Genomic DNA, 27,709 nt, shown 5'->3' with positions numbered 1-27,709 from the left:
ATTTTTTGCAGAAGTCCTAGTTCCAGCTCAAGCCAAAGCAAAGAAAGATTTCATATGTGTATTCTTTCTGAAATAGGAAAAAAACCCCAACCGGTTTGGCTGCAAATCAGCATGATGATTATTGTTAGTTGCACATGTTGAAGACTTTGTTTTCAATACAGTATGAAACACTATCACTGCTTTCTCATTTATTTTTTACCACATTCTCTTCTCAGGAGAGAAAATACTTGACACAAACACAGGAAAAAATACTTGACACAAATAAAAACTGTTTCTTCCTCTTTAGCACCAACAGAATTTCATCACAAGACAGGCTTCAAGTCCTCTGTGTAAGTTAGCACACTTTTAGCTACCAGAAACCTCTGAAACTGTTTGAAATATCAATTGGTATTTTGCTAGATATGTATTTTCTACACTTCTAAAGCCACCTGACTTGCTTAGTTAACAAGGTTACTTTTCTACTCTGGATACTGGGCCTGAACACTGAACATCTAACATAGTACTCTGCCCTCCATGTAACAGACCTTTACCCTCAGTTTACTTTTGTTCAGTTATTGTAAAAATAAATAGTGAAATACTTTTTGAGCCTGTAATCCGATGTCAACCCCTGCCAAAGCTAGCCACCATCATTAAAAAATGTTGCTACAATTTAGACTGCATGAGGTGACAGCAGAAAAAAAGACAGTAACAGCTCAAATAGAGAAAGTATAAATTAAATACCATTCAGTGCTTCCAGATGATGCACAAAACAGGCTGTAATGATGTGCCACAAAGCAGAAGTCGATGCTTTGAAATTATTAGGGAAGTTACTGTTTATATAAATTAATGTCTTACCCCAGCAGTAGTTGACCACTTCCATGGGGAACTATGAAACAAGAGAAAGCCATTTTTAGTCTGAGACATTGCAATCTTTTTCGAGTAGTGGACAGCACTCCTGCTCTGCCTGAAGTAGTGTGTATCTGTATCTTCACAGATGCCACGACTTGTAGCTGAAGAACAGTTTTCTCAGTCAAATATTATCCCTTCAGGAATATACTAACATATACTTTACTTAGGAAACCTAACATATTGTATCAACAAACTTCCATGCTTGAGCTTCTTCCATGAATCAAAGATGACAACAAAGCCCTATCTTTTCCTTAATTTCCACACAGCAACAAATAAGTCTGATAAGTTATGGAAGTTGTAACATGAATGTACAAAATAACATGGTGAAATTGATCTACAAGAGTGTTCAAAAAGGAACTGAACATTTTGTTCAATCTATGCCAAAATGCTGTCCAGATTAGCCTCTGATTAGCTGTCAGATTAGCTTCTGATCCACTGGAGATCTATTTCTTTTACCAAGAGGTTCATACAGGTTGGGCATGGGGGATGTATGGTATTCAACATCGATGGATAACATGAATTCAAGCAAAACTTACCTAGTAACTAGAGTAATTGAACAGTTGCCAGTACTTGTCAACAAGAAATTTTTGAGATTACGATCACAGGGATCACATTTAAACCTGAAGAGAGAGATGGCAGCAAAAGCAGTTTGTATTGGATATGGTTCTTGTGCAAGTAAACCTCATCTGAATCCAAGGGATTGCTTCTCTGTGTGTAGATGAATTCTACCCTTATAGTTTCATTCTTATAGGGTAATTAAAACTGCTTGTGCTTTGATTAAAAAAAATTATCAATAAAATTAGATAGCCAAAAGAAGGTATTAACAACTTGAGAATAAGCATTTCATAGGAATGCAAAGTAAATTACCAGGATTCTTTTTAACCTACACAGCCTCTAGGTAGGGTGCTAACTTCAACCTCTAGCAACTATTTTTTTGGAATCTGCTTAGACAGGAAATGCTTTAACCTAGTTTCCACTACTTCTCTTTTAATTACAGTACTCTAGAGAAAATTTTTATCACTATAGCAGAAAATAATTTTTATTCAGTTTTGCTAAGATTCAATATAATTTTGCTAGAGTGAAATACAAAAACCTAACTCAACAACAATTCATATTTTGAATAGAGAACTCAAACAATCCAAACACAGTTTTCATCACAGTACAGTATTTAATGACAAAAATCAGGGTTTCCAGTAGTGAGTCGAGAGCAGGTCCCACTTTTTTTTTTCTCTCCCCAGAATGGCACAAAATAATTTCTACATCTTTGAGAACTTCCAAGGAATTGGTTACAATAGATATCAGCAAGTATTACAATTCTGGCAAATCATGACAAAACCTACCTACCTTTAAGATCAGTTTTAAGAGCACACATTTTTGTTAATATTTCACATAATACACAACTTTTGCTAGACACAAAAGTAACCTTTTAAGACAGAGTTTGCAGTACAGCAGTCAAGTCTAACAATACATCATTTTTATTCTGTTTAGAACTTTAAAAAGATAAAGAAACTAATATCGTTACAATTTACAAATACATTCTTTCATATGAAACATTAACCTGAATCATATTATATGTTATGTACATGACTAATAATACTAGGTTCTATACACTACAAGCTAAGTTCCAGAAGGAAACTGCAATGCTCTAAGATTTACCTTTGGATAAACATTTATACACCTTGATTTTTTTCCTAAAAACTACCAAACCTTGTAGTTTAATGAACAGAAAGAACAAAGTAAACAGACAAACCAACTTTTCCTTCATTCAGAAGACTTAGGTTACCTAAAGTTCCCATAGCAAATGGCTTTTGATGGTTGGATTAAAGTCCTGAGTTATGATAAAAACCATACACTTAAGTGGAAGATACGAAACAACCCATAATGCTGAAAAACTCATATGAGACTAAAGCAATGTTTTAGTGCAGTTCAGCTCACAAGAGGTCTGGAACTTAGCGTGCAATTATGATCTTGTCCTGTCCAGCTGATATTTATGTAAACACTTGAAAATATATGCCTTTTAATTTAAATTTAGACAGTTAATTATTTTCAGGTTTATCTGACCTGGGTTTTAGACATTTCTTCTAATTATTTGCAAGCATAGAGGACTGGTTTGATGGCATCAGCTCAGAATCTACTTCCTTTTCTAGAGAGAGACTTGTGAGGTTAGCAGCAGAATATAGTTTTAAAAGAATAGAAAATATGACAAGAAGATAGCTATGTGGTCAAAAATGTTCTCCCTGACTGGACTATAATCCATCTTAAAAAAAAAAATTAGCCTAATATTTTGTATCTAGCAGAAGTTTAATTTGGTTTAAAAACCAGACTTTTTCCCTGGTTAATTGCAGAAATACCCAGTCATTACAATAGCATTCAGACATTTCCAGGGCAAGCATTACTTACACACAGCTCAAGAGTGTTCAGAACTTGTGTTGTTAATGAACCTGTTCTGATTTATAACAGAAGTGGCCAAATTCCCTTTCAGCGGGTGCTAGATTTGGTAACTGTTGAGGCTGGTGCTAAATAGAGCTAAATGATCCTATGGTACTACACAAATAACCCATTCTCTCAACTCCCAGTGTGAAATTAAATAAAAGGCTTCATAAAAAACTGTTTAAATTACAGGGAAAAAAAACCTGTAAAACCCAAAACCCAAACAGATGTTAAGTTTGAATGCAGTCAGCTAACTAGACAGTGTCCTTAGTTCAAATGAGAATACTTTCCTAAAGGCAAGCATCTTTTTATGAAATGGGCATTTCCATGAAATTTTCAGTTACTTCAGCTTGCAGTAAGTAAAATATTCTCAATTACTACAGTAGCTTTTATCTCTCTTACAAGCACTGCTCTGAGGATTTTAGACTGTTGTGTCATTAATAATGCAAAAATCATATTCTACAATGAATACAGTACATTCATATAATGCCAGCTTTTCTCTGGTAAGATGAGGTGAAAATGAAGAGCAGGCATTTTCAGAAGATGAAGGCTGTACCTCCTGCAAGGATTTATTTTCTAGCTTACTGGTTTAAGAAAAGAAAAAATCATATTTTTCTCTTTTTTTTCTCTTTTCATTCTTGTAGCAGATTAGACCATCTTAAAAATGTTAAGGAAACAGCTGTGAAGAAAAAAGGTAACCTACTTATTTTTGTAAGAGAAACACAGTGCATATATTGCATATAATGAATGCAGATGAAATAGAGTCATCCTTCCAGTGACAACATATTGAAAGCGGAGACTCAAACTAGAAGTTGATTCTAGTACACTAAGACATGCTTATTTGAAAGCCTCTATATTAAAAAAATCAGACAACTTGCTAACAGAGAAGGCATTAAAATCAGACACATTTCTGAAGTGTTCCAAAAACTGGAGAATTTATGAAAAACAGATGTCTTGAAAATAGTGCACTCTCATCTTCCCAGGCCTTTGCATTCTCATTTTCATGGGCCTTTAGCCACACAATCACAGGTAAAAGGAAATGCTATTTTATATCAAGATTGCTGAATTGTAGATTGTGTTTGAGGCACAGCTATGTGCGTATAGATGTACAAATTACTTTTTTCCTCTATTTTGAAACCTCAAGCATACATCCTCTAGGTTTCAGCATACTATTCAAATAATCAGTCTGAAAGTGAAAATAGGAACATGTAAAATGCTGATATGAATGAAATTCAGATATGCACTTCTGAATGCTGGTGCACATGCACATCCTACATTAGAAGAAACAATTTTTTTCTTTTTCCCAGGACAAAGCAGTTTGTCCTCCATTATAGCTACAACCCCAGATGTTTAATTCTAACGTTCATTCACATTCTGCTGATGCTACATTAAATGAAGAAAATTATACCCCTTCTTTGGATTTTATTTCCACACACATGTCCACAATCAGTTCAATCTTTCTTTTTATACAACCATGGAAGAATATTACTATTTTAATCCTGATCAGCTTGTCATTTGGTCCTTTTTCAATGTCTGCTTTCACTCCTGTAACAACTGAAACACAGGTAGAAAGTACCGCAGGACTGTGTAGCAATATTAAAAAAGAGGAACAGAAGGAAGTCAGAAAAGTAGAAACGCAACACTTTTTCCTGCACAGAAACTGAAAGAATGCATCTCCACTGAACGGGAAGGAAAAAGCACACAGAAGACTGTATCTCCTGTGAAAGTTGCTGATTGTAGCCTTTTCAGCTTCTCTTGAGAAGATTTCAACTTTGGGCAGTATCTCAGCATTTGTGCTTCATTGCAAGCTGAAAAAGGAATAAAAAAATTAATTAAAGAGATACCGCCGAGAACGAGAGCTGTATCAACCTAATGTGGCTAGTGTGGATAAGAGGAGCTTGTAAGACAAATTCTTCAAAAGATGCCTCAAATCCATTAACTTCTTTGCACAGAGCTATACAGTCATTCCCCTTCCTGGGACACACAGGCAAAGCCTCTCTCTGCCATATAAGCTGAGGAGGCAGGACTTATCTGCTTTCCCAGCTCTGTTTCCCTATGCTCCATTATTTTGCTGTCTGAGAGGAAGGCTAGAGCAAGACACCAGAAACAAAGACATGCTTAGAAGACTAGTAATTTTGACCCAATGATTTTGATTATTAATTACAATCAGGAATTCCAGACAAGTAATTTAAAACATGTATTCAGGAGCTCTGCCACTACAAAATGATGAGAAATAAAGGACTGATTGCCTTTCCACCTCTGTGATTACCAATTATTTCCATTTTAAATAATTCAAAAATGCACTTAACTGGGAATGAGAGGGAGAAGAAAGAGATGAAGTGAGTTAAAACCTGTGAAAAATGCGTAGACAAACACCCTTTGCAAACCAGGCAGAGAGCTTAGGGTTAGGTTCCATATAATAAAAAATTGCTATCTGTAGATAATAGCACGCTAACAAAACTGAGATGAGTGAGCTGTCTGGGAAATCACCTAGAAATCAGAACTAGTAGCAGCAGTTAAAATTCACTCATTTGCTAACGGTGAAATGATGACCAATAAATGACTCAAACTAAACTGTCATAAACCTTTGATACTCAAGGATATGGTCACAAATACGCTTTTAAAAGAAATTAATGTTCGTAGTGATATACTAGAATTGCATTTAAGCACTAAAGAACTTAAACCAACACTCTCTTTCCTCAAACAGAATTGTTTTTTAAATGTGGCAGGCAACTCTGAGAAGTTTTCTTTTACAGAATTTATAACTTTGAGATTCTGAGCAGTCACCAACAAATGGAAGGAATTTTTTAGAGGCAAAGAAGGTGAAGAAGGTGTCACAAAGAAGATTCAATACCTACCCTGAGCTAAGTTCAAGCCTTTATACAACAAAGTATAGATACATGCTTTCATTCAACAAACTATGACAGCCAAATGTCTGACTTTATCCTGCTGAAATCTTACCTTATGTGCAGTTTCTGCAAACTGCTGAGCACTGTTTTTCAGCTCCTCTGTCTTTTCTTCTGCACGACCTAGCCTTTCACCACGCTCATTCAAGGCCTGACTTGCCTTCTGTACTGCACTCGTCACACTGTCTGCTGCTGAATGGAGTATGCTGTTTCCTGCAACACCAAGAAGCCATTAGAGTACTCAGTAATAAATACAATTAATTGAATTTATAATGTTCTAGAGCTGGTTTGCCATTTGGACTGGCCTCACTTCACTATAATCTCTTGAGGTGTTTTTAGAGAACAATGAAATCTCCCCTGAGCCTCCCTGAGACTAAACAAGCCCAGCTCCCTCAACTGTTCCTCAAAAGACACCTTCCCAGGACCTCTCAGGGCCTTGTTGCCCTTCACTGGACACACTCCAGTACTTCAATGCCATTTTTAAAGTGAGGGGCCCAAAACTGAACGTGGCACTCGAGATGCGGCCTCACCGGTGCTGAGCGCAGAGCGATGGTCACCGCCCTGCTCTTGCTGCCCACACGATTGCTGATACAGGCCAGGATGCCACTGGCCTTCTTGGCCACCTGGGCCCAGCCCTGGCTCACACTGAGCCTGCTGCTGACCTGCACCCCAGGCCCCTTTCTGTGGGACAGCCACTCTGTCCAGCCTGCAGCACTGCCTGGGATTGCTGCAGCCCAAGAGCAGGACCTGGCACTTGGCCTTAGTGAACCCCATGCTGCTGTCCTTAGCCCACTGACTGAGTCTGTCCAGATCCCTCTGCAGAACCTTCCTTCCCTCCAGAGATCAACACTCCCACCTGTAAATCTACTGAGGGTGCCCTCAACCCCCACATCCAGATCATCAATAAAGATGTTAAACAGAACTGGCACCAAAATGGAGCCCTGGAGAACACTGCTAGTGATGGGATACCAACTGGATTTAGTTCCATTCACCACAACTCTGTGGGCCTGGACATCCACCCACATTTTATTCATCAAAGAGTCCACCCATCTAAGCTGCAAGCAGCCAGTTGATCAAGAAGGATGCTGTGGTAGATGGTGTCAAGCACTTTACTGAGTCTAGATAACATCCACAGCTTTCCCCTCATCTACTGAACAGGTCACTTTGTCATAGACAGACATCAGCAGAGTCAAGCAGAACCTTCCTCTCATAATCCATGCTAGCCGGGCTTGATACCCTGGTAGTCCTGACTGTTTCATTTTTTCAACGGTGTTAAAACCAAATATATAATGCTCTTAAATTATTTATTGTGGTAAAGGTATGAAACAAATTCAACACAGTCAAAGCGAGCACTACAGCAAATCTGCTGTTAAACTCTGTTGTTCTTACCAGCATACAAGGACAAGTGAAAATAGACAAAAACACACTGACTGCTTTTCTCATTAATCTGAGGAAGTGTACCTACTTCAAAAATATTCTTGGGTTAAAAAATCAAATCCAAACATCAGTTTAAAGGGCTACTTTGCTACTAGTTTGTTGTAGTTTAGCCCTGGCCAGCAACCAAGCACCACACAGCCCCTTGCTCACACTCCCACCAGCAGGACTGGGGAGAGAATTAGAAAGGTAAAAATCAGAAAACTGATGTGGTGAGATACAGACAGTTTAACAGAGAAAGCAAAAGCTAAGCACTAAAGTAAAGTAAAACACGGAATTAATTCACTCCTTCCCATGGGCAGGCAGGGGTCCAGCCATCTCCAGGAGAGCAGGCACACAGAAACAGTTCCTCATGAAAATAAACATGATTACCCCAAACTTCCTCCCCTTCCTCCTTCTTCCTCTCACTTTATGCACTGAGCATGATGTCATATGGTCTGGAATATCCCTTTGGTCAGCTGTCCAAGCTGTGTCTCCTCCTACCAACCTCCCATGCAGGCCCAACTTCCTTGCCAGCATGGCCAGAACGAAAAGCAGAAAAGGCCTTGGTTCTGTGCAAGCCCAGCTCAGCAATAACAAAAAACATCTCCATATTATCAACCCCATGTTCAGCACAAATCTATCACTTTGCCCTGTACCAGCCACTGAGAAAAAAAATCAACACAGCTGAAACTAGCACACAGTTTCATTAGGAAAAAGAACAAACAATCCTTTCAGACTCAGTTTTCAAATAATAATCCTTTCCTTAGAAAGGCCAAACAAACAATGAATAGGGAAGCTAAAGGCTGCCCTGAGTAGCCTGTGAAGCATGGTACAAGCTGCATATACAGGAATTCCTGAGATAAAGAAAACTGCCTTGCAATTTTAAGCTAAAACTCAGCTAGTATTAAACTATGGAGGTGAGGGAGAGACTTAAGAACCTACACAAAGTGACTCACAGATGATGAGTCAATATGAGAAACAGCCATAAAAGAACATCCTGGCCTCCTAAATACCAATATTGTTACATTTTGCACATCAGGAGTTAAAAAAAAGAAAAAAAAGTAGATGTGGAACTGCTACAGGTTTGGGGTTTTTTTCTATTGTTGCATTTAGAAAAGGAATATAATAGCTGGCATTCCTGTTGAAGAGATTAATATCTAACAATACTGTGAGCTGGAACTTTGCAGATACAGAAATTAATCTTTTCAAGTGATCTCCTTTCAGACACTGAGGAGTTTGATTGTAAAACCAAACAACTTCACAACCTGCACACTTTCTTACTTTGAAACTTTTCAGTCAATTGCTATTTTGCTCATAATTTTTTAAAGGAGATTATTATTTTGGCTTCTGTTCAGGCAGCTTTTTAAATAAACACATGTACTGAGCAACACTGCACTGGAAATAGTTTTCCTTTTTTGGTGGTGTGATCTAATGGCTTTGGCCTCTTGTATCGTGTTAGTTCTCTAGGACAAGAGTTTTAAAAGCTCCCAACACTGAATTAAATCAGTTTTTTACAAGATCACAAAGCCTCTGCTGAATTCAAGGAAAGCAGGCTACATGGACAAACTTATAAAACTAAGCATCTTCTGAAGTCTTAAAATGTGTTGGGGAGCAGATTAACATATTGCTGACCTTCTGTCATGTCAATAGAAAACTACAGAACAAAAATATTTTTCATTTTCTGTACTCCTAAAAATATTCCTTATATTCTATACTCCTGTTTTAAAACTGTTTGTAGATTTGTGGCCAAAGACTGATATCTATTACTCCACATTATTTTCAGCACAGAAGAATGAACTTGAAAGTTTGGCACAATGACAGTAACTGTTTTTCCCTCTAGCTAACACAATATTGTGTTCTCTCCAGGTAAGATCTGCTGTATTTTCTCACAGGCAGTGACTTGCAGAGAAGCTGCTATTCTGAGACTGTTCCTAAGAACTACTTCTGGAGTACCCTTACCAATGGAATGTCAGTAAAACAATAAAAAAATCTGCTCTCATCTATGAGCCACTCAGAAACCCACATGTCAATAATCTATGGAATTTCATCAGAGTATTTCGAGAGCATGTGTAGGTGGTTGCTGGTATGACTGACTATGCCTCATCCCTGTATTAGTATCACTGCAGGAATAGCAAACCTTGCACTGGACATATTGGAAAATCATTCATATGAATAAATAATCTACAACCTGCAAAACTTTTAAGCTGTTCTTCAGGAGGTAACTACTCTGATTCAAAATATCCTGAGAGATGTTTTCCATGCTGATGGATTCCTTTAGGATTTCATTACTAAAGCTTCTCATACTGTCTTTCACAGTATGCTTCTAGACAAAATGTCCAGCACACAGCTGGATAAACAGAGCATATGATAGGTGAGCAACTGGCTCATGGCTCAGTTACAAAGGGTTACAGTGAATGGGGTGACACCAGGCTGCTGACCTGTCACAAGTAGGGCTCTGCAGGGCCCAGTTTTCAACATCTTCAAAAAGAACTTGGATGCAGGAATCATATGTATACTAAGTTTTCAGATAATACTAAACTGGGAGGAGTTGTTGACTCCCATCATGGCAGAGGGGCCCTGCAGAAAGACCTTGACAAATCAGGCGGCCATGCAATCACCAGCTACATGAAGTTCAACAAAGGAAGGTGCTGGATTCTGCACTTGGGATGAAGCAACCCTGGATTTACGTATGGACTGAGGAACAAGATGCTGGAGAGCAGTGCCATGGTCAATGTCAACTTGAATCTGAGCCAGCAGTGCCCTGGAAGCCAGGAGGGCCAGGGGGCATCAGGCACAGCATCACTGGCCAGGCAAGGGAGGGGACTGTCCCGCTCTGCTCACCTCGAGTCCTGTGTGCAGTTTTCAGCACCACAACACTCAAAGGATGTAAAGCTATTGGAGGGTGGCCAAAGAAGGACTGCAAAGGTGGTGAAGGATCTAGAGGAGAAGCCATACGAGGAGTGGTTGAGGTCACCTGGCTTGTTCAGCCTGAAGGAGACTGAGGGCAGAACTCACAGCAGTCTACAACTTCTCCTGAGGGGAAGAGGAGGGGCAGGCACTGACTGACCTCTTCAGTTTAGTTTGGATATTAGAAAAAGGTTTTTTACCCAGAGGGTGTTTGGGCAGTGGACAGGCTCCCCTGGGCAGTGGTCACAGCCCCAGCCTGACAGAGCTCAAGCAGCATTTGACAACGCTCTCAGACACATGGTGTGATCCTGGGGTGTCCTGTGCAGAGCCAGGTGCTGAACTTTGATAACCCTTGTAGGTCCGTATCAAGAGGCTCTTACACCCCAAGAAGTCAGCTTTAGGACTTCTATCATGCCCAATGAAAAATACATCCTTTAGCCACCATGCCCAATACCTGAAAGATACAGGAATACTGTCATAATCAAGTATGCAAAGAAACTAATTGGTCTCTAGAGATACCATTATTTAGATTGCATCATTTGTTTTATCACACATTCATAAAAGGTTCATCACATTCTTTATTAGCCATATCAAAGTTATTTCAGCTCAATGCAGAGATTTATCTTTAGATTAGTGATCAGACTCTACAGTGACTGATTTGCAAACACGAGTATTCAATTTTAATTGTACGTGCATTAATAAAGCATTTAGCAACTACCTACTTCTGAGAAGGAAATAAATGCAGTTAGCTTTGATTATTTGTAATTAGTATTCTTGCTATCACTGTTCATTTTCTCATTGTTGTTTTCAGTAAATTTTTCTTATCTCAAGCACTAATCTTCGCATTTTGTGCTTTCTGCTGGAGGGGGAGGGGAAGTGAATGCCGTCACAGTTTTGGTTGGAGCACTAGAGAGAGGAATACCATTCCTAAACCACAATGCTGCTATAAAAAACAAAATACAAGACTAAAATACATTTTGCACTGATCTGATTTGAATGTTCTCTATGTTTCAAGAAAAATTCTGAAGATGTTAACAAAAATCGGTGGACAATTATGAAAATTATAAAAATGCAAGAATCAGCAGACATTTTCAATAAAATTTTTAGAGCAAAATAAATATATAGTGATACTTAACTAGTATATTTTCCAAGTCTACAATACTATTCGTGGCTTTGGGGTTTTCTTGAGTCAAAGAGTATCTTTATATGTATCTCGACTAAATTATTTCCATAAACTTCTCCAAAAAAAGAACCACCCCTACTTTTAGCTCAAAAAGTATTATCTTGAACATATCAAATACATCTGGATGATTTCTGGTGTTTTATCTCCCATATTTAAATATATGCAAACTAGAAACACAAAAATGAAAGAAAATCAACATAGCCTGAAACACAGCAGACAATTAGCTGACAAAAAGTTGAGAGCAGCACATGAACAGAATGACTTCTGCAGACCATTGGAAATAAAACTTAATTATGTTGTGAAGATGAGGTCTTAAAAAAAAAAACAAAAAAACCCTCCAAAACATGACAAAATAAATTACCTGAATAACCTTAAGGGTTCAACATTTTTATTGCTTAGCAAACACAGTGTATTCTCATTTCTCAGTGTGACTTGCAAAATCTTACATCAAGACAAAGCTGTATTACAAAAAAAACCAACCCTTATTGTGGCTCTGCAAGGCACTAGAAAAATCTCTTCTCTGGGCAGTTAAGTAGCACAAGTTTTCCTGCTACAGTCATAAGCAAAAGGAAGTTTTATCTCTGATGCTAGTGCCTTTTTATTTTAAACAGTGATAAAGGGGTCATTAGAGTAAAACAAAAAAGATTTTTTTCATTGATGAGGTATCTTGATAATTAAAATACCTCCTGCTCTCTTGAGATTTTCTTTTATTCAGTACTCCACAGCAACAATATAATGTAAATTATTCATACTTTTGAACAGCTTAACTAATTACAGAGTCAAATTTCAAGCAGCAGAATCAGAAAAAATACTTTAGCATTATCTTTGCATCATTCCATTAAAGGAATTTCTCTGATCATTACTGGTCGAAATCTTGTTAATCTTGGGGTGAGGGCAAGGTATGTGGATTATGCTGTTACTTTTACTGCATTTTCAGCACATTTATTATTTTTAAACAAATATCTTTTTATAGATATATCCCAACAAATTAAAATTAGTATTAAATTATATTCCATCATGATGATTAATTTTAAATGGGGGGATTGGGCTTCTGGCCCAATAAGGGACCTCTGATCTCCAGAGGGAAGTAAATGGGAAAAACTTCATCTCTGAAAATCCAAATGTGAAAAAACTTTGCATGCAATAACTCTGAAAACCCTGCAGGAAGAAAGTCTAATTTGTTCTCTAGAAAGGGTAATTTTCTTGGGGAGTATAAAATCAATATTTCCCAAAAATCTTACTGTGCAGTGACATTTACCCATTATGACAATTTTGTGTTAAACAGGCTTACTCTGGAAAAGTTCTGGAATTCAGCAGGATCTCATATTACAGCCAACCTGACAAGAAGCAGAACGTGTAATTAAAACAAAGAACAGCAGCTATGCACCATGCAAGCTTCTGTTTGTCAATGAGCTGGCAAATTTAAATATTAATCTTAGATGCTGCTCTCCTGGGGTCACAAGTGAGAGCTGTGAGCATCGTGAACACCGAAAAAACTTGCAAGCTTTGCTGATTTTGATCAGCTGACAGGTAAAATAACTGGAAATGGGCTAACTCCCATGTCAATTTTTACTGATACTGATGTCATTCTATAAAGAAAAAATGTGAGGGTTTTTTTTGGTTAAATCCTTCCAGCCATTTCTGCCATTAATGAAATGCTGTACTTACTTACATTTCTTAATGACCACACACTGAAATATTCAAACAAACAAGTTTGATTCAAAAGTGGAATATTTTTCCATAGGGAATATTCAGAATGATAGAACAGATTTCATATAGAGTAAGAAAATCCCCCAACCAATGACTACTATGAAAAGTTATATTTAATATTTAAAAGAAAAAAAAATCTATTTTTAATGAAAGCCTATGGTATAAATGATGCAAAAAGAATCAGTCACCAGCCAACACTCAGCACTGGCCTAATGCTCAGTTAGTCCCTGAGCAATGTCTACTTTGGGAAAAGGTAGTTTCCCCTCCAGTTTTATGGCTGAGCATGCTGTTACATGGCATGGAGCATCTCCTTGGTCAGTTTTGGTAAGATTCCCTGTTTGTGTTCCCTCCCAGGCCATTTTATGGGCAACAAGGCAGCAGGAAGAGACCATGAAGGTCTTGACACTGTGTAAGCACACCTCACCTAAAACACTAGTGTGTTACCAACACAGTTTTGGTCACAAATCTAAAATACAACACTGTACTGGCTGTTATGAAAAAAACAAGCTCCATCCCAGCCAAAACCAACAGAAAGATGAACACACTTTTCCCTGACAAGGCAGTCCAAAGTGTTAACACATCTCCTGATGCAATTTTGTTGTATTGTTTCAAATTGAATTCACTGAAGTATTGACATTTCTTTTAGAATGGGTAGGAGAGTTAGACAGCAACATGCCCTGAAAATGAACCACAGCATTCTGTTAAACAAAGGTAGCTCTTGCAGACATTGTGTCAATACTATTGATTGAGCTTCTGCTTAAGTAATGTTAATTATTATTGAGAAACATAATGCATTAACCTGCAACAATGGAGGTATGGAACACAGTGTATTTGTCAACACATTCCTATTTCTTAATCAGGTAAGTGAGTTTGAAAATTCTGTGTTTGTCACTTAAGCGGCATATTCAAAATCACCAACTTCTATTACCACATAAACTGAAAATAAAGTTATGGCTCATGAGTAAGAATGAAAACTGAGTAAGAACTGTTCAAGGTCAGGATAAAATCAGTCAAGAGCAATGGCTGCAAACCATCAAATGAAAAATGCAGCATCGGACCTGAGAGCAACTAGCTGTGCCAGCCCTTCCTCAGGGAAATGCAGGAGCTATATGGACAGTATTTTAGCACCATCCCAATCACCTAAGACTGGTATGACTGACGTATGTTTATGTCTGAATAGCTTTTTCTGCTAATTATGCACATTACTCTCATCTGTTTCAATCAACCATTGTCAATAAAAACCAGCTTGAACATTGCTCTTATAGACAGCACTTTACAAAAACCCAATCTCTTCCTCCACCTCCAAACTGTACCGAATCACTGAAAACAACACTTTAGAATGAAACAAGTGACCACAGAAAGCTCAAGAGGCAATTACAAGTTTTGCTGATCTGAAAGTTTCTGTCAAGGTTCAGGTGACTCCCACACATTAGCTATATTCACCAATCAAAATCATACATTTTGTTGGAAGAAAGAGTTATGCCATAAAAAAAAAAGTTAAGAGCTGCTCATTACTACAACACAGCACTGAAGACATGAAGGCAAACCTCTTCTACTGCTAAGACTGTCATGAAACTGCTCACAATAAGGAGCAAATTAGTCTGGAATGATACCCAAGAAACACCACAATAATTATAAAGGATTAAGTGAAGTCTAAGAATCTAACTCAGGATGCTACATTATTTCAACATCAACTGATGAAGTTTCAACCGATGGTCTACCTCACACATCCATTAGCTGCCTCTCCTTGCTGAGCACATTTGTTTTGTTGAAATCATCATTACCACAGAGTTACATTTCCTAGACTAACATTAACCCATGGCTTTCCATCACATCTGTAACACAACAGCTGATTATGAAGGTCCACGGGACGAACACATTATTCCCCTCCTTCTTCACTGTTACACATCCTTTCATGCATATTGGTGCTGCGCTGACAGCCTTGGTTAAGAGCTCTCTTGAATAAAAGAGGGAAGAGCTACTAAAAAGACCCAAACAGAAAAAAACATTTCTCACTGACCTCTCTTAAACAGCCATGTGAAAGCCTTATTAAACAGCTTGAGATAATAAGTAGAAAATTATAGAAACAGTACTTCTGTGATTGTAATGCTGTAAGATGATACACTCTTACAACTTAATGAATTCCACACAAATTGAATGTTCTCTAGATAATTTCAATATTTAAATTATCATCCAGAAAGAATGCCTAAGTGATCTGAAAGAGAGAACATTTATAGCAAGTACAATCTTCACTGGATTTCCAGCTTTGAAAACTTGAATCTGAACTTAAATATGAACATCAACTTCTCAATTTATCTTTCAAACATAACTTACTTCCCAAATTATATTTGACCATAAAATCTAGAAGTCTCACAGCCTGGACAGCAGGATTGCTATGGACTTTCACTTTCTTTGAAAGTAAACAAAACATTTCTGTAAGTCTTTGCACCTGAATCTGGAAAGTTTATAGCCTTCAAAAAGCCTGGTAACTATTTTGATGAAGTGGTACATATTCTGCACTGAATTAAGCTTTTACAAATCATGCAACATTAAGAATCATTGTACTCCCAAGGGACACAATCAATGGTTCCACCTTTGTAAAAATCTTATTCTACCCTGAAAAGAAATGCAGGTTTCAGAGTAAGAAGTGATCCCAAATTTAAACTGGTTACAGTACTTTCCCCTGTTCCCACGTGGGCTAGGCAATTTCTTCTGACACGTCTGGATCTTTTAATATCCATCAATACAAAAACTGGTCAGGAACAAATTTAAATATAAAATGCAGGTAAATATTGTGTATTATGCTGATGCAAAGAGACTTAAAAATTCATCTAATCTGGTATTTTGTTCAAAGCATGTAAGACAGAAAAAGGAAAAAAAACCCAAACCTAGTATATTATGAATGCATTTTAAACCTCAGTAAAACTATTCATATTTGACCCGTACTTTTCAGTCTTCCTGATTTGCAATGAAATAAAGCCTATAATATCAGTCATAGTAACATAAAATATTTTATACTGTAGCATGTTCTAATACAACCCTAGAGTTAGTCACTTCATTGCTTCTGAACATTATTTACATCTGCCCACAATTTATTTTTGTGTATCTGACATCTTGTACTTTTAGTACAAAAAGAGGGCAAATTTATCTCAACTCTTATATGAAGAAAATGTGTATTTTATTCCTGCTAGTAGTTAAATAATACCTATAACCTTGGGAGTTAAACAGATGCTTGCAAGTTATTTCTAACAATAACAAAGAACACTGTGCATCACAACATTATACTTTTAAAAAGGTCCTACTAATTACAGAGGATATATGAGGCAAAATGGTCATCCTGACTGTTCAGCATCTTCATTAGCAAGCAACAAAACAAGATAAGCCTTATTGACAACAGAGATAAATTTCTTCCTCTGCTCTCATTAGCCACGTCAGCTCCTTAGATTTGCAAGGTGCATTTTAAGATGGGGAAAAAAAAAAATTGTAGAGCAATCACAGTATCCAGGTACTCAACAGCCAACTAACCGTGAGCTGAAGCTCAAAGTGAACAAAGAGAAGTCTGCTATGGTCCCTGAAGGGGGATAAGGGAGTCTGAAACACCTTAATTTGCTATGCTATGAAAGCATATGCTACTAAAAACCTGTCCAAGCCAGCAATGATTCTCCAAACTGGCAGCCTTTAAGTCAACACTGTAGAGAACTTCACACTCCATACCCTCCTGACCAAATCAATAACCAGCTTTAAAGCACCACCTTAGCACCAGCCTTCAAGGAGAAGGAAGGAAGGGAGAAGGAAACAGAAAGAATAGTGTTAATACATGCGTGCAAACTGGGGGTATCTACTGATTTCCAAAATCAGCACCTGGTCAAGGTAGTAATTTTGTATCTCTGCCAAACGTAAATAAAAGCAAACATTGAAAAAATCCATTTGATGTTAGTGGCCTGGCAGTGGAGAGGGAACAGAAAATGTTATACAGATCCATCACTATATATTATTTAATGAAGAAAAATATGTAATGCAATAAAGTCCACAGTGAGTGAAAGTGATGTACATCCAATCTGTTTTGCATTTTATGAGTGAGCTTAAATACTGTGAAGAAAGAGACAGAAAAATCAATAAATAACCTACTTAGGAAATTACTATCATAACACAGTGGGCCTTCTGAAACAATCCTTTTGTAAGTAATTCTGAAAAATCCAACACTTTGACCTTAAGACATCACCAAGACTACACACTGTGTTCTATTTATTAATATTTTATATTAAACAATAATGCTAATCCATAAATATCAAAATATCAAGTCACTGAAACTAAATTCTGTGAGTTACTTTTCAAATGGCTTAAGTAGCCTGGAAGAGATTTTTCTCTGCTACCTAGAAAAATGGTCTACAGTTCTATATCTTATATTTACCTCTTCAATGTCAGAAATCTGAAGAGCTTAGAAAGCTGGGTTAGGAGCAAACTTTCATATACATGTACATTTGGAGACCAAATGAAAGAACCCAGACACTTAAAAACTAGTTTTTTTTTTTGAATTCAAAGAAAAGTAGAGACTAACATTCTATTCCAATGTGGACGCTGAATATATATAAATAAGCTAAGATAGAATGACAATATCAAGGGATGGAAAAGAGAGTTAGAATTAAAATGGGCTAATTTAAGCATCAGCATTGCCAACAGACTTAAAAAAAATAAATTATGTACACAGAATTGAAATGGAGGAAAGAGATGAAAATATGGATCATTTTATTGCTCAGCGGTAAAAAAATTTATAGCGTTTCTTACGTTAGCAAATAAGACTATCCAAACAAGGTATTCCACTTTCTTATGTCAATATGGGAACTGTGAAAGATAAAGAAAATTCTAAAATGCTTCAGAAGAGAAATGACCTATGCTATCGAAGTAGAAAGAGAGCCATTATACATATTGAATTGATCCTACTTGTGTCAGCAGAAGAAGTTCAGAAGACTGAAAATGTCAACACTAATGAATTCCTGCTAGTCATGAGGAATTACAATGTACTAAGTCTAGAATGATTTTTGGAATGGAGACAATGCTGGACAACAAGTACAAGTTAATTCACACTTCTTACTGACTTTGTTCTGATTCATAGTAATGCCAGTGCCTTATAATTTTTACAGAGACTGATAATGAAAAAACACAGTATACAGGACTTTCATCAGAAGATCAAGAAGTGATTCTTTAAACAGATCCTTTCTGACAGACTGGAAAGAATTAAAGTTCAAAAAGATAAGAAAATTATAACTGCAGCAATTCATTAAGAACAATATATGTTTGCTTATTTCAGCAACATATTTGAGCGAGTGGCTGTGTGATTTACAAACAAGACAAGGTCAAATATTCAGAGCAATGTCATTAAGAAAAAACTGTTATTTAATGCTTCACTTGAGTTTTCTGGACTCAAGTAACCTGAGAATTTATGCAAAAATTATTCTCAAGGGTCTAAGAAGTTCAGAAATATTGAGAAATATATCTGGGTTCATTCAACAAACTATGTTCCATAGAGGTACTTTGAATAGCTATTACTATTGATGCACCAGATGCATTCACTTTCCAGACTGGGAAAAACGCTGCATTAAATGATCTCACAGTGAACCAACATTGAAACATAGGAAATACCAGGTTGCAGGAACAGAAAAGGAAGATTTTAGATTTTGAAACAGGTTTTTGAAACATTTGAACCTGGGCATTCAGGTGGTGGGTTTTTCCCTTTTACCAATGTGTCTATCAACCAAGGTTGGTTTTACGAGAAATAGAAAAGCAATGCTATTTTACATTTCTAACAGTTCTGAAGTCATTATGAACACGGACAATCACCTTTCCACATCAGAGGTCAGCTAGATTAAAGGAAGTTTTATATAAGACAAAAAACTCTGTCTGGTCTTGCTTGGTTACACACAAAGGTGACCAGAAAATAGCTTTCACCAACCAAGTAATGCTCAGCAGCACAAAACAGAACTGACATCCATCTCATTTTAGGCAAAAACTGATGAATTCCAAATGCTGTAAAATATATATTCAAACCTAAGCCAATGTTTTATCCATATAAAAATTTATCTATGTAAGTATAAACATACTGAGTATGTGTAAATCAGACTTACACCTTCAAAATCTATCAAAAACACTAAGCTAATGAAGCTAGGTGAGGTAAAACAGTGAAAGATATCTTAGTAAAAGAAATCAGGGTAAAACTGGCAGTGAATAGCTCTGCCACTATGATCATAAATTACATTGAAGATAAATTCCACCTCTGGGTAAGAAGTGCCTCAAGAAGTCCTTGAGGGGGGCAGACAGGACTGACAAACTGAGCGTGTCATAACTCAGGTGTGCTAAAACCAATCCAGTAAAGAAGAAAAACACCAGCCTTCAGTTTACTTATCATCAACTTTCTATAGGAAAGCACAGCAAATAACATCTACCTGCAGAGAGCATTTGAAACATGTTGCAACCTTTTAATCAATATCATCATTAGTTTATGAGTCCAGGCAGTTGTATTTCCTCTTAACTGTGCAGCTGGAGGATGTGATCTCTAGTGTTCATTCCCTGTAACACAACATGGGGCCAGGCTAGTTTCCCTTGTCACAGGTAGGATTTTCATAAAAAAAGGGTATTTTTTTAATGTATTTTCTTTAAAAATACATAAACATAATACATTCTTTAAAAATAAAAAGTATTTTCTTTATACTTTTTTTTTTTTTTTTTGGTCATGATCTGGTCTGAGTGCTAATAAACGTTCAAATTAAAAAAAGAAAAAGGCTGTTATTTATAGTTTTCCAAGCCAAATACATTCACACACTTTGGGATTCTTCCAGGGTTCAACACCATCATAGCATTTGATGTCTCTGCCTTTCTACATCAATACAATATTAAAGTTTAATCAAATTACTGAAATTAGGAAATAATTTTCCCTTCTACAGATTTCATTTGTCTGTCACCCAGGACTGTTTTTTTTCCTTCATTAAAAGAAACAGAAAAGCAATTATGTTTTACATTTCTAGCAGTTCTGGAGAATATACAGAACAAGGATTAAGAGATGAATGGACAGGTCACAAATTCCTTACAGAAAATCTTATCTTCTCCCATTAATGTTCTTAATTACTGGCATTGATGCCAGGACAGGTTGTTACTGTATAATGTGTATTAGTTATACATTAAGGAAATACCTAACTAGGATCAATTTCAGATTAACACAATCTTTACCCGCTTTCCAAATGGAAAAATATATTTAACCTTGTAAAACTTTTAATTCTAATCTAATACATTTATAAAATTAATTCTAACTTAAGCAATATTTTCAATAATAATTAAGATTTATACCAAATGACAGTCTAACCAATCAGACACTTTCAGAATCAAAGCACAGAGAAACAAAGACACTTTCAGAAACAAAGCACAGAGCCCCAGTCTGGCTCTGTAAACATCAAAATCTAACAATTAGATTAAAAAAAAAACAAAAAACCAAGCAATTTCTATGGCAAACAGCAATATTCTGCATCTTGAAGAGAACATCTTACTTAAACCTTCAATCTTCAGAAGTCAAGCAAAGATGTTTTTTAATGCTTTCTACATTACCTTGTCTCAGAGTGATACGTATCAGAAAAAGGAACCAACCTTTATAATGACAAATGTCCCTTCTCAGTTTATGTATCCCTACAGATTTTGCAAAAACATAATGTACTTTTGTTTTCCTTACAAGTTCCCTCTTTTAGAAGTTAATTAAGAGCTCAGATTATATGCCAAATTTCTATCTCAAAAAAGATCTCAACTATTCTTATTAATTTGAATCTCAATACATGGCTTATGTGTTTAAGATCAGTAAAATACATACAATTAAGTAAAACTGCAAAGCAGAATTAATCTTGACATGAATATGCAGGACATAAGAGCAAGCATCTGAAATAGTCTTAGGCAGCAGAAAACACTTCTAATATTTTAATCTCTAGAATGATAATAACTGAGTATTTGGTATATGTTGGCAAAAAAAACCTAAATAAACTGAAAAAAAAAATTGTTTCCGTATGGGAACATGGCTAAATTTGATTGGTCATTTCAAAACAGCAAACCACCAAAACAACAGATATTGCAGATAACTCACCTTTGTTGTTATTGTATTTTGTTCGTTTTTTAATTTTTTGGGGGTCAAATTCATTTCCATCAGAATTAATTTACATGGGAATGTCTGCAAGAGTAGTATGTTCAAATATACATTGTTTTCAATGTCTTTCAGGTGAGAACTGAAACAAACAACCAACTACCAGGTATTTGACAGAAGGGAGGGCAACAATTGTCTTTTTTCCCATCCTAATTCACAGAGTCATATAACGGCCTGGGTGGGAAGGGACTTTAAAGATGGATCTATTTCCAAACCCCCACCATGGACAGGGATGCCACCCACTAGACCAGGATGCTCAGGGCAATTTCTAACACAAGTTTTTGTTTGTCTCCTTCGGTCAGTCATTAATCTTGCTGTGTATGGCAAACTATGCTTAGCAGGTCACAAATGTGGTAAGCCAAGATGAGCAATATTGTATGGGAAAAGTACTCATTACCATTCCCACACTGGCATTTTATTCTTGGAGGAAACATAGTGATTCATTAATAACTCCTGCAGGGTGTCCTACAGAAAAGGTCACAAAGGTAAAGATGCCATCATTTTGGGTTTCCAAGAATATTTTGATTAACTCAGCAGAACAATTGTTAAATATCAATGTGTAGAGGCAGGACAAAGCTTAAAACCAAATGCATTTCTAATATGCATCTAAAGGTGGCAGCAAATGTTTGTTCTTTATTATAGGGCTGAGTTAATCTCTAAAGAGTTTCAATCACTGTATCTCAAGGTCCTATCCAGAAATGAGAACCAAATGCATCCTCAGTGTCAGTTTAATGCTATGTCAAGAATCAAGCTGTTCTAATGAACACAACCTCTAAGGGTTTCTGCACACCAGCCATCTCCAACTTTGCTTTGCAAAAGCAATACAACCTGACTAACAAGGCCACCAAATAACATAACACAAAGATACTCCAAATTACACACATTCCAGTATCAGAACCTGTATGGTATAAATTTACACAAGGGGAAAAATCAGTCAAAAAAGGCCTCTAGCCCCAAAGCCTGCCTTTCTTCTCCACAATAACATCCAGAATGCATGTAAGCTATGGACAGGGCTTACCTAAATTCTAAACATAAGACAAACCTGAAATATTTAGTTTAAGACACTTGTAGGAGGAATCTTGTTACAGTCTGCCTAAACTTGAATTTTTTCTTTGTTCTCTGAATTAGCACCCACACCATCAGTCAGTTCTCATTATTGCTGCAAGTACTGATGTCATTAATCAAGTTACAGAAAATAGTCTAGCCTATTTAACTCTGCAAACCATAATTATATGACACACAAATGAAAATAAGGCAAAAAATGATTCTGCAGAAGGAGAGTCAGTAGCAGGGCTCTGGTCTATAGGGGGAAATGCATGGGTATCTGTGTGAGAGAGAGAAAGGAGGTAAAAGGAGGAAGGCCATGAAGAGGATCTGGAGTTCCACCAGAACACCCTTATTTACTTAAAGCTAACCTCCTAAGCACTTCCTGCAGAAACAGGAGTAGCACGAGTTTCACTTTCTTCACACTTATCCTTTAGAAAGGAACAAGGTTCAATAAGATAAGTAGGCTTGTAAACAATCCCTTCAAGTTCTTTCATCTTCAGTTCCACTTAGGAAGAACTGTTCTTTGGTGGCAATTTTTTTTTTTATTTTTGAAAATATGTATTAGCTACAAGATACACGTTACCCTCTAATGCCTATTAGAGATGAGCATATCTATATAATGACTTAAAAAACCATGTGAATGCACGCATATATATATTCTAATAATTTATTTTAAAAAAATTTTGTAGAGTATTAGAAGTTAAACTGTCAAACCATCAAAAAGAAAAAGTATTAATTTCACATCCCCAGAAAGTTCACAAGAATATCACTTTAAATGTTATGCTGCCTTGGCTGAGGGGATGAAGTGACAAGCCTTGAAATCTGACTGCACTAAGATTTAAGTATGATTTGAATACACTGCTTTGACTAGTTAGCAAAAAACACCAACATAACAGCAACAACAAAAAACCCCAAGTTGTAAATTCTCAACTGGATTTAATATAGTTCAAACTATATCCTCAGGTCTATGTTCTTTGGTTTGCTTGGCTACATTTGGACCTTACTTTCTCTAGTCGGGATGAATTTGAGCTAGACAACACATTTCAACATACATTCCAGAAAATCCTCTTAGTATTTCAGGTTTTGGACTAAATGGGTTTTGATACAAACAGCTGGCTCAGTGACGCTGACACAGCAAGTCACTTAGATTCAGTCAACTATTATTTGGTTTACAGTTTGTACAGGTTCTGTCAAATTTAAACCTACCCAGAGTGTATCACCCAGTGGGAGGGAAAAGTTGACAGTGTGAAGAACAGCAGAAGGACTGTATCCATGAGCAGATTCATTAGTTCCTATACAATGTCTGTATGCAGCACTGTGTGTGTACATACACAGACCAGACTTGTGCCCAGTCAGAATGGCATGCAAGGAATATGGAAATGGTCATCACCTGCTTTTAGAGGATTACTGAATACTCCCATTTTATCTAGGAAGCTGCCAAAGGTAGAATTTGGGTGTGCTTCATGGGACACGGTAGAGTCTAGTGTGTGTCGAAAAAGTAGAAGTTAAACATCTATTTATGAACTTCAGTGGCAGTTTTTTCCACTCTGATGACACTTGTTCAGGATAAATTTAATACTGGGTCAGTTGAATCAGAAACTCGATTTTGGACAGGTCAAGCTTAAAAGAATAACAAGTTCAAAGGCAAAATGAGTTTTGCTTTATTAGTAACAACTTATTTGCAGGAAGGAATGAAGTAAGAAAAGTTAGCAAACAGATAACCAACATGAGACTTCATATATGAAATAGAAAAATTGTAGAGTATATCTTCTCCCACTAATGCAGCTCCCTCCTCACCACTACACCAAGAAGAAAACAAAGAACTTCTATTCACATGGAAAAGGTAAGAATGAGAGAACACACAAGAAATTTTGCACATTTTTTCTTAGTTTGAGAAGACACTAAAAGAAAACAGATACAGATAAATTTGTCAATCAATAGTTATCAGTTTCAGTAGCTAATATAAAAGGAATGAAAAGGTAACAGAAGAGTGTGAAGTGGTGCTTGGTGGAGAAATGCTGAAGCCTAGAAGTTTACTGCTAAGTTAGCATGTTCAGACCCATGATTTCAAGATGTCATTAGGCTGCAAGATTATCTGAACACAGAATAAATCACATGCAAATAATTTCATGTCCAGCTGCAAAGTATTAAGCTTTGATTCACTTACCTCCCATAATTTTAGATTGGCAGTTGATAAATTCTGGCTTCTTGTCTGTAAGGTATCGCTGACAAGTGTGATGTAGAACCTGAAAGAATGTGCATTTTTCTGAAGCTGTGTTTGCTACCCATTGGTCAAACGCATTTTCAAATAGTAAATCGAATTCTGGGGAATCCTAGAAGAAAAAAAAAAAAAAGAAGACTACTATTATACCTGTTTTAAAAATGATTTAGAGAAAGATATTTTATGAAGCGTACTGTATTGCAAAAAGCAGAAAGGTCATGCAACTAATAACCATCCTGGTATTACTCCATATTTTTGAATGAAAAAGACCAAACAGGCAGGAAGGCTTTTTTACTGTTATTTTTAATGAGGAATAGTCAGCTATGACAAAAAGATCTGAAAAAGAATTATATTTTAGATAAAAAAATTAAAAGCCAAATTCTCAGAAGAAGCCATTGCTGTCTTCAGATATACAGTTATTTGTGTCATCTATATTATGCAAGCATTTATGTCTCTCAACACAAAATCCATGGTCACACTATGTTATAGAGGATGTGGATCTGCTCTCCATGCTCAACCAAACAAATAAGCTAAGTCCTAAGCAATTAACAAGTCCTAGTTATCGTATTTAATGCATTTTCCTGAAGTGTTGCAAAGGACTCAGGATAACATGAGCAAAAGGCCACTCCCAGAACAAATCACAGTGCAGCTCTATACCAGATTCTACTGCCAAAATAAAAGGAATTGATGCAAGAATCATGCTATACATTTAATATTTGGGAAACACTGCTTTGCAAGCTGATCTAGTAAATGTTTTTTTCCAGCTGATAACCCTGGGAATTCACAAGGAGATGAGCTTGAAGGAAACATTTCTAAGCTTAAGAGCTTGGTAGGACTTTCAATCTGTTATGTACCTAGCTGCATAGCAGATGCTGTAAAAGGACCTAAAACTCATATCCCTTACCTCTTTGTCATTTCACTTGCTTTCATAGTCCCTTTACCCACAGAAAAAATAATTCCACTCCTTGCATTTCATAGGGCAGTGGCCAAAGGGTTCTTTTTTGTACCAAGTCTAGGTAGTAACTAGACTTGGTACTAGGGACTTAGGTACTAACCAAGACTTGGGTAGTGATAGAATTTGGTGCACCATAGTTAAGATGCTTAGGCGGCTGATCAGAGCACAGCTTTGAAGAAACAAGGGAGCTAGTCACAAAAATATTTTGCTATAAAAAGAACCACAAAATCACTTTGTGAGTACATAATATGAGACACATTTTAAACTTCTACATATGTTGTTTTAGTACTGGAGAATTGCATTCATAAGCCTAAGACATATTCGTACAACCTCATCTTGAGATAGCTCAAGGTGAGCTGCATAGCCCAAATTAAAGGAATAATTCCACAGCTATTTAATATAGGGTTGATTTGTTTTATTTTATTTTTGGTAGTTTTTTGTTTAAATCAGTGTTCCCTTGCCATTTGCAGCTAAAGGACACTACCACATTTTCTAGCATAAGATAAGGAATGACAAAATATCTGAGGAAAGGACTGTCCTAGAAAAAATGCAGTATTCACAAGATTTCACAAACTTGAATCTCAGCAACCTCCTCTGTACTTCTACCTATTGCTCTATCTCATAGCACAGCTGCATGCCAAAGTAGACCCCAAGAGGCTTAAAGCTGAAGCAAACAAGGCTCTTACACTGCTCTTTACAAAGAAAAGAGAAAGTAGTAAGGAAAGTATGGGAAGACAAGAAGAAAAAATCCATATGACCGAGTTTTAGTCTCCTCCTATGTTTCCCATTAAAATTTACTTCACATATCCCACTTAGCTATTTCTTTTTTTGAGAATTTGCACTTAAACCTGTATCTGATATTTCCAGATACCCTTTGAATAGAAAGAATGCCTGGCTCCCAAATCAGTTACATAACAGCTCAATTTTCATTCTCTACAAAAGAGTTCAAACTCACCCGATTAGGGTCTATACCATTGACCTGGCGGAGCTGCTCGAGCATCCACTGCGTTCTCCTCACAAACGACGTGGAGCCTTCAAATTGCTTCACCTTTGTAATAGATGCTTGGGCTGGTTTCTTGTTTGTCACTGAACATATAGAAAAACATATAACTGAAATGGGCTTTGTGATTCAGGAGCATGCTGTTTACTTCACTTATCAGTAGTTGTTTTGCTAGTGTATTTTCTACAGCGTCTCATGAAGCAGATGCATGTCACCAATTCTGACAGCAGAATGAATTATCTTTCCAGGATAACATACTGAAAAGCATATTCCTTATTCTCAGAATGGTGGTATGATGCCAAACAAGCTGTTTAGTACTCAAAATTGGATATATTTTAGCCATTATCAACTTAAGTTACTAATATCCGGAAAAAACCCAGCACCCAGCACTACAACAAAGGTCTTTCCATTTCATTCTTACAATCACAGAATGGTCTGGGTTTGAAGGGACCTTAAAGATCACCCAGTTCCTATCTCCCGGCCATGGTCAGGTTGCTCAGAGATCCATCCAGTCTGTCCTAGACATCTCCAGTGACAGGTCACTGATCACCTTTCTGGGCAGCCTATCCCAGGGCCTCACCACCCTCCCAGTAAAGACTTTTTTTTCCTAATATCGAACCTAAATCTACTCTCTTGCAGTGTGAAGCCACTTCCCTTTGCCCTATCACGACATGCTCTTGTAAAAAGTCCCTCTCCAGATTTCCTGTAGGCTCTCAGGTACTGGAAGGCTGCAATTAGGTCATTTCAAGGCATTCTCTTCTTCAGGCTGAAAAAACCCAGTTCTCTCAGATTTTCCTCATAGGAAAAATGCACCATCAATTACGTTACTGTTCTCTTTCCCCCATGCCAATTTGCTTAGGTGTCTCATATTCA

General features: G+C 36.8%; 1 protein-coding gene across 2 annotated transcripts in view; it reads right to left on the bottom strand.

Annotated features, from left to right (window-relative positions):
- Positions 1-2,036: 2,036 nt before the first annotated feature.
- STXBP6 (syntaxin binding protein 6) overlaps positions 2,037-27,709 on the bottom strand; it is a 98,436-nt gene continuing 72,763 nt past the window's right edge. For both annotated transcript variants that reach the window (XM_064714878.1, XM_064714877.1), the window contains exons 3-6: positions 26,792-26,922; positions 24,828-24,993; positions 6,280-6,437; positions 2,037-5,126 (exon numbers count right to left, since the gene is read on the bottom strand). In XM_064714878.1, coding sequence (XP_064570948.1) covers positions 5,103-5,126; positions 6,280-6,437; positions 24,828-24,993; positions 26,792-26,922 — 479 coding nt within the window. In that variant the 3' untranslated portion in view covers positions 2,037-5,102. The remainder of the gene's footprint in view (positions 5,127-6,279; positions 6,438-24,827; positions 24,994-26,791; positions 26,923-27,709) is intronic.

The sequence above is a fragment of the Zonotrichia leucophrys genome, chromosome 5 (assembly GCF_028769735.1).
Source record: "Zonotrichia leucophrys gambelii isolate GWCS_2022_RI chromosome 5, RI_Zleu_2.0, whole genome shotgun sequence".
Taxonomy (NCBI): Eukaryota; Metazoa; Chordata; class Aves; order Passeriformes; family Passerellidae; genus Zonotrichia; species Zonotrichia leucophrys.
Note: the sequence above shows the minus strand (reverse complement) of the source record. Positions and strands in the feature narration are given on the sequence as shown.